Below are 8112 nucleotides of genomic sequence, written 5' to 3' on the forward strand. Positions count from 1 at the left end.
TTTTATTTCCATGGAAGACACGGGTGCCAAAGATAGTTTAAACGATTTATTTTAAGACTTTCAAAGTACATTTCTGTCCTGAGAATCAACAGTCAGCTTCGGAACTGCTTAACACAGAATAAACAAAGTCAAAGCAGAAAAGTTATAAAATACAGATCTAAGGCACTTCTAGTCTTTGAACACGTGAAGGCGGCCACTGGAGTTGCCCCCCACCAGGATGTTCTGGCTGGGGTGGACGACGTTAATGGAGCACACGGAGCTGAGGCAGTCCACATTGCAGAAGGAGTGCAGCAACTTCCCGGTGTCCTGGAAGACCTGGATCTGCCTGGGCTGTGCCATGCTGCCCACCACGAAGCAGTGCTCCTGCTTGGGGTCCCAGATGGCCCTGAAGCGGCTCAGCCAGTGGCCCGTGTTGTTGTTGTGTCTGCAAGGGAAGAGGAACATTCTTCCTCATGAATGCAGCATTTTAAATTGTCATTTATGTCCCATTTGCTCCCTGGCCTTCTAAATCTTCACCACTCACTCTGGAGTGCTCAGATCCCTGCAGTGGATCCCTGTCCTGGGATGAGCAGGATGGGACAAGAATACCAGAATGGTTTGGGCTGGGGGAGACCTTAGAGACCATCCAGCGCCACCTCCTGCCACAGCACTTCCACTATCCCAGGCTGCTCCAAGCCCTATCCAACCTGGCCTTGGACACTTCCAGGGATTCAGGGGCAGCCACAGCTTCTCTGGGCAACCTGTGCCAGGGCCTCACCCTGCCTCACAGAGAGGAATTTCTCCCCAAAATCTCATCTAACCCTGCCCTCCAGCAGTGGGAAGCCATTCCCTGTGTCCTGTCCCTTCAGGCCCATAGGAGCAGCCATGGTGCTGCCCTCGGCCCAGGTGTGCTCTCCTTACCTGATGGAGCTGAGCAATGTGACAGTCGATGACAAGGATGTGGTGTCGTAGACCCTGAGCACAGAACAGCACATTAATACCATGGACCTGGGCAAAACCAGAGCCCTTCCTTCCCCCACACAGCAGGATCAGCTCCTGGGGCCACCCAGGAGCAGCAAAGACACCAGCTTGGCCATAGGCACCAGCATCCCAGCTGGAATCACGAGATGTGCTTGGCAAAGTGGATTTGCTTTCAGCTGGAACTGCAGCCTACCCTTTCTGGCAGCTGAGGGTAGAGGAGGGGCTGGAGAGGCCAAAGGCCAGCCCAGCATCCCACCTGCTCCTTCACCCCCATGAACTTGGGGGATCCCACCCCTCGGGGCTAAAACTGCCCAGCCCAAAAAAACCCAGGTAATTACAGAAATTATGGTCACAAAGTAACCAGGAGAAAAAGAACCTCTAACACAGGCAACTCACAGCAGCTTAAATTATGAAATGGTAGGCTATTTACGGAAGAGCTGATATCATTATTTCAAGTACCAGCTACAAACAAATTTAGTTTCTGAGCATTTTGTGTTTGTGTTCACCAGCCAGGTTTTGGCTGGCTGTTTTCGTGGGTTTTGATTTTGTTTGATTGCTTTTTAAAGGTTAACAGTACCTGTACATTTTTACTGTTAAATATCCTGTGGGAAAATGAGAATTAAATAAAAAACCAACCAAACCAAAAAATCATTAAAAACGACATTAAAAATGTTAGTGCAAGTAAATCTTTTATCATTTTCTAAAATGATAAAGACAGAAGGTTCTCAATGATGGGTCATGTGGAGAAGTAATAATAATAATGACAATAAACTGCCCAAACAGTCAGTATTTTCCATGAGGATTCTTCCTTCCACAGCCTTACCTCAGCTTGTCATCTGCACACACTGTCACCACCCTGCTCCCAGTGACAGGGGAGAAATAGGCCGAGGCCACGCTTTTGGTGTGTCCTGTGAGAGAGCTCAGGGGCTTGTTCCCCTTGGCCTTCAGGTACCGAACATCGAAAACACAAACATCCCTGCAACAGGTACCACACACACTTCAGTAATTATCCTTCATTTATCAAAAAAGCTCCAGAGCACAGCAGGCTGTATGGGAGCTGGTTCAGAGCTTCAATACCCACTCAAATGGTGGCTCCAAGGGAATTTGGGAGCACCGAAACCACCCCAACCAGCCCTCCATGAAGTCCCTCTATGCCAAAGTCCACTAGGGCCCATCTGTCCCCACTTCCAAAAGGTGAAGGGAAATCAAACCAAATCCCACCTTAAATCCTGCTAAGGAGACTGAAAACTTGTTTTGTAAAAGGACCAAGACAGCTTTGACTGTACATTGAGACTGACAAACTCCTCAGCCCCAGCTCTCCCTAGCACAGAGACCACCGAAAAAACAACTGGTTCAATGTGGGCTACGTACACTGAGCCAGCAGCCAGGAAATACTGTTTGTTCACAGGGTGCACGTGGACTGTCCGTATCCTCCTGAAGCCAGTGTCCGCAGAGAGCTCCGACGACATCCCTGGGGTCCGTCTGTCCACAACAGCCACGCCCCCGTCCCAGTGACCCACTATGGCAGTGGAGGCATTGTCTTCCAGGAAGTCAAAGGAGGAGAAGTTTTCCTCACTCCTGCAGATCTGAGCCCAGGAAAGGTCAAATGTCACCAGAACTAAAGGAAACACCCAGTTGTTCTAACACCCAAACACTCCCTGGGCTATGGGTTTCATCCTTTCCCTTTTTAATTCACTAAAAACACTAGTGCAGCCCATGTGACAGCCTTACCCAGCCATGCAGGTAACCCTTCTGCGAAACAGCTTTCCACAGGGGAAACAATTAGGAGATAATTAACCATCTAAACCAGACCAGCAACAGCACACTCCAAATTCCCTGTCAAGAGCTCCTGCAAGGCAGTCACCTCTATGTTCCAGCAATCAAAGGGCTGTTGGCCTTGAGCACACACTGACCAAGGATTAAGGATATCTTTCCCTTCTTCAGTGCTGCAGAAACTTTTAATCACGTGCAGAAATGTAAACTTGGAAATTGGGAGAATGCAGGCTGTCACTGGGTTTGGTGAGTAGAAAACATCTCCCTGTTTCTGTGATGTTAACTAAGGTTAATTCACGTGTCCTTGTGGAAATGCAACTTGAACTTTCTTGTTAATAAAACAATTAAATAATGACTTTGTACAAGCAGACTGAACGTTCCTAGCAGTGCCTCACCTCATCAAAGACAGCCCTGGTGACATCCCCACAGCGCAGAGTGTCACTGCTGAGGGACAGCAAGTGAGCAGGGTTGCAGGGAGAGAAGTGCATGCAGCTGACCTGGAAGCTGTGGGGGATGAAGATGTGGGCTCCTTCCTCAGACCTGCAGCTCTGCAAAATGACAGATCCCACAGACACAGGTGCTGGTCACTAAAGTTATTTCTTTTAACTACTACAACTCTTGAAGCCAAACCTCTGGTTTTTGAATCTTTTTTGGAGGAGGCAGAGGGTGCTGGGTGAGAGGAGATACCAGCACAGGTAATATGGACAGTGAGGCTGCTTCTGGCCCCTAATTACAGAAAGCTGCAACTTCCTGCTGCAATTAGTGCCACTGCAGCCACAAGCCCTGGATCTGGATGGCAGCACCTGGCTCATTTTCACCCACAGAGCCAGTTTCAGTTACCACATGTGCCTTTTACATCAAAATACGGACACACTGCATTACTGAGAGTTTAAGCTGAATTAGTGACCCAAACTGCACTAAAGCAGAATCTCCTGTGTCTTCTCTTCTAAATTCTGCATCACTTTGTTATTTTAAAAGAAACTGAACAGGTCATTGTGGACCCATTCCACAAAGATGACTCAGCTCTCAAATTTCAGAAAAAAAACAAGGGAGAGCAAAAAAGGAAAGCCATTCTGGCAACTCTAAATTGGACAATCATCCTGGTATTATCCCTAAGAACGGAGAAAACCTACAACATCCTCATGAGCCTGACAAAATGCCACCCCAGGCTGTGCCCCACGTGCACCTGTCCTGAACCACACACCTGTTCAGATGAGGAGCACATCAACCACTCACCACGTTCCAGAGGCCAACGTGCCCCCACTTGTCTCCAGCTGCCACAAGGATGGTGCTTTCGGAAGGGTGGATGGCCATGGAACACACCCGGGTTTTCACCACCTTCCTGATGTTCTCCTCACTCAGCACCATGCTGCTCAGGCTCTCCTGGTACCTGGAAAACCAAAATAACAACCATCACCAAAACCTTCATTAGAGAAGGAACGGGGACCAGACAACACCCAGTTTTTGCTGCTGTTTTCACGCTACCTCTTTATGTCAGGTGTGCCCCGGTCAGCATCATCTGCTTTCAGCTACAGACAGAAAGGAGATATTTATCAGAATCAGAGCCCAAGTGAAACTACATTATCCAAAAATAACTAATTCAACTAATAATACCTCACTTATCCTCATCCACGTGCTCAGCAAGGCCTCTGTCCATTTACTGTTCTCTGCCTGATCCTCTGGAACCATGGGCAAAGGTCCAACTGGAACCTGAGGCTGGGATGACATTGGCAATTTTTGTAGCTCAAACCAACTAAAACCATGAACAAGGTGAATTGGTACTTTCCCCACACCAAACATTCTGAGAACATGCCTACAACAGGACAGTAAATAAATAGTGAAAACAGAAGGTGATATCATAATCTTACTAAAAAGATAAAGAGAATTTCACTGGCAGCACAGACAAACTGCTTCCCTGTGTTTCTTCCTCTCCTGATACTCCAGAAAGACCTTTATAACAGATTCAAATCTATTCTACAGCTCCGTGGAAGATTTAAATTCCCATCTCTCAGAACAGCATACCTTTTACTTGCTCCATTACTGCTTCAGAGAGATGGTAAATATTATCCAGGAAAATAAAACCACATCAGAAGTTACAGTGAAATAAAAACCAGAGTAATAAACGTTTGAATTCAAGGCTGCTCAGCTCCATGGGCTGTTGATGTGGAATGTTTTACCTCAGGACCCTTCTGTGGATCCCCAACTGCATCACATCATCAGCCTGGGCCACAGAGCACTGCCTGGCTTGTGGCGAGACCGTGGCACCTGCTCAGGGTGACAGAACTGACTCTTCCTTACTGTCCCTGTGTCACCATCTCCCGAATGCCTCAGGGTTTGCAATGCCCAGTGCCACCCACCAGTGTCACCAGCACTGGTTTTAGAAAGCTGCTGTGCACACACCCCTCCCCTCCAGCCCTTCCCCATCTCACATATTCCTCTGCTCCTGGCCGGGCAGGTGACTCCAACAATGGAATGTCCAGTGGCTCCACTCGGAGCAGGCGCATGGATCGCCGCCGGGCTGTTTCATCCTCCACCTTTTTAGGCTTGCGCCTGGAACAAGGAGAACATCTCAGTTACAGAACAGAGTCCCTGCATTCAGGGACAGACCCAAGGGCACAGATGGGACACAGACTGACATCAGCCCCTCCTGGCCCGCTGCAGGAGGGATGGGGTTGCTTTTCCTGTCAGTGATAGTGAGGAACAACACCACGAGCACTTTGCAATGCACACACAGGTCCTGCACCACTGTTTTCCTTATGATACTGCCGCTTCCCCTCCCAGCTCTCCTTGTTCATTATCCATCCTGCCATTCACCCACCAAGCTGGCCTTTCCCACCTTCTCCCATCACACAGCTTACTCTTTACTCGGGCTTCAGCTCATTTTCTGCTGGATCTGGTACTGTTTTGGAACTGCCAAATGTCTTCTCCTCTACATTTACCCTCTCCCTTGCACCTTGGTCACGCCTCTCTTTCTCTTCCCACACCTTTTCCTAACATTTGTTTTCATCCCACAATGAAGAATCAAGGATATAAATCTCACCTACTGTTATTTTACCTTTTGGTGACATGAGATTGCCTTTTAGTTGCAATTTGGTTAAGTCTTGCAGCTGACTTAAAGAGAAAAGAGATTAATTATACATATAATGAGCATAAAGAATTAACCTGTATAAAATACAATTATCTCAAGGCTGCAATGAACTTATTGCAATTATTTATAATAATAAGAAAGAGAAAAGGTGTGGTTGCCCCATGCCTGTAAGCGTTCCAGGCCAGGTTGCACAGGGCTTGGAGCACCCTGGGATAGTGGAAGGTGTCCCTGCCTATGGCAGGAGGTGGAATGAGAGGGGCTTTAAGGTCCCTTCCAAACATTCCAGGATTCTATGATTTTCATGGCTTTCCTTATACAACTGCCCCAGTGAGGAAAGGGTTTCACACCAGGAGGGATAACAGTGCAATTATGACACTTGGAAAGAGTATTTTGATGCTATTTACACCCTATACAGACCTCATGCAGCTTTAGAGCAGCAAAGAATTTAGCATTTTCTGTAATGTTCTTTAGTCTTTTCCTTTCGTAGGCTGATAGGTGGGAGTATCCATCCTACAGAAAGAAAAGCCATCATACAGTTACATGGCTGCAAGAGAGGTTTCAGGCTCACGGAAGTGAGCCCCTAAACTGATTAAATGACTTTAAAGTGGTTTGATGTATTTGTAACAATCATAAGACCATACAAATTGGGGTGGTCATGTATCAACATCAAAATCTGTCCATACAGGTAAAGCTTGCTTTACAAAACTTACACTGGCATTAATTCTATGAAGAGAACAGTGCATCAATATTTGTTTTTATAATGAAAACAATCATGAAGACACTCAGTAAAGAACTTGAAACTTTAGTGAAAGGATAAAACGAAGTGGAACACTGCCAGCCAGAGGTTAAAAGAGGGGGAAAAACTACGTACAGAGGAAAAGCACTTTAAAACTTTACTTTTATGAAGATAATAACCGGGGGCCGGGTACTCACCGGAGCCGCGTCTCCCCCGTCGCTGCCGTCACTGTCCGCATCCCACAGCCCATCCTGGCCGCGGGCAGCCGAGCTGGGGCCGGGCGGGGAGCCGGGGGGAGCTCTGGGGCCGGTGTCGGGCTCCGGGCACAGCCTCTTGCCGGCCGGGGCGCGGGTCCCCGCGGGGCTCAGCAGCCGCTTTTGGGAGCGCGGCCAGGCCGCCGCGGGCAGCGGCGTCAGCAGCACCCGCAGCTGCCGCCCCAGGCCCGGGGCCGCGCTCGGCCGGCGCTCGGCGGAGTCCGCCGGGGGGGGCTCCTGCGGGGGCGAACGGGGCTCGGCGGCGTCTGCCGGGGGGGGGCTCCTGTGGGGGCGAACGGGGCTCGGCGGCTTCCGCCGGGGGGGACTCCTGCGGGGGCGAACGGGGCTCGGCGTGGCCCGACGGGACGGACTCCTGCGGGGGCGAACGAGGCTCGGTGGGGACCCTCGGCAGGATCCTCGGCACCGCCGGGCCCTGAACCCTGCCCGCCCCGCTCCTTACCTCCCCCGGTTTCTCCCCTCACAACCCAGCTCATGTCGGGTCCCCTCTCCTGCCAGACCCCGGGTCCCCTCCCATCTCAGTCCCCGTCTCCCCCGTCCCCTCTCCTCCCAGCTCCGGCAGTCCCCGCGGCCCCGGACCTGCAGCTGCTGCCGGGTGTGCGGTGACGGCTCCTCGGGCTCCTGCGGCCCGGGCTGGGACAGCGCCATGGCGCGCGCGGGGCGGAGCGGCCGCTTCCCGCCCGCAGAGGGGCGGCCCGGGCGGGTTCCCGCCCTCAGCGCCCTCAGCGCCGTCCCGCTCGCGGCACCGCCCGGGCACCGGGAGCGGTGTGATGCTTCCGCAGGGCAGGGATACCGGGGATAGTGCGGAGAAATTCCTCCCTGTGAGGACGGTGAGGCCTACTGCCCAGAGAAGCCGTGGCTGCCCCTGGATCCAGCTTGGACAGGGCTTGGAGCAGCCTGGGAGAGTGGAAGGTGTCCCTGCCCATGGCAGGGGGTGGAACGGGATAAGCTTTAAGGTCCCTCCCACCCCCAACCATGCGGACTCGTTGCCCAGAAACAGCGGATGAAATCCTCGACTCCAGCCAAGCAGGGGAAGGGCCCGTCCCTGCTCTGCCCGGTGCTCCGTGCACAGCCCTGCAGGCACAGCTGCCTCTCACACCCCGCACCTGACACCGCCGAGGCCTGGGCGAGGCAGGACAGCGGAGCCAAGGGCAGCTCCGGGCCCCGTGCCATGGCACTGACAAGATCATGGTTTAAAGAGAAAAAAACCAATAACTGAAAAAAAGCACACCCAAGGCAGGGTTGGGCACTCCCAGTTCCAGGATCTGGGGAATCAAATGGGA

General features: G+C 51.3%; 1 protein-coding gene across 1 annotated transcript; it reads right to left on the reverse strand.

Annotated features, from left to right (window-relative positions):
- Window positions 1-33: 33 nt before the first annotated feature.
- On the reverse strand, window positions 34-8002 carry WDR76 (WD repeat domain 76). Its single transcript, XM_042039595.1, has 14 exons — window positions 7936-8002; window positions 7409-7541; window positions 6755-7184; window positions 6239-6331; window positions 5789-5844; window positions 5163-5283; window positions 4348-4449; window positions 4219-4262; window positions 3970-4123; window positions 3129-3281; window positions 2332-2546; window positions 1784-1936; window positions 901-954; window positions 34-424 (listed from the first exon to the last, which is right to left on the reverse strand). The coding sequence occupies exons 1-14, from the start codon at window positions 8000-8002 to the stop codon at window positions 169-171; spliced, it is 2031 nt and encodes a 676-aa protein (XP_041895529.1). The 3' UTR covers window positions 34-168.
- Between the last annotated feature and the right edge of the window lie 110 nt (window positions 8003-8112).

The sequence above is a fragment of the Corvus kubaryi genome, unplaced genomic scaffold, assembly GCF_017639235.1.
Source record: "Corvus kubaryi isolate FWS band 111438036 unplaced genomic scaffold, C.kubaryi_AGA036_p1.0 37394, whole genome shotgun sequence".
Taxonomy (NCBI): domain Eukaryota; kingdom Metazoa; phylum Chordata; class Aves; order Passeriformes; family Corvidae; genus Corvus; species Corvus kubaryi.

Excerpts from the sequence above, each read along its gene's own strand:
- WDR76 (XM_042039595.1), bottom strand. The coding sequence starts at position 8,002 with ATGGCACGGGGCCCGGAGCTGCCCTTGGCTCCGCTGTCCTGCCTCGCC. Across the intron at positions 7,542-7,935 it reads CCAGGCCTCGGCGGTGTCAG|GGCGGGAACCCGCCCGGGCC; the intron begins GTGCGGGGTGTG and ends GAGGGCGCTGAG. Across the intron at positions 4,263-4,347 it reads CGTGGATGAGGATAAGTGAG|CTGAAAGCAGATGATGCTGA; the intron begins GTATTATTAGTT and ends TTCTGTCTGTAG.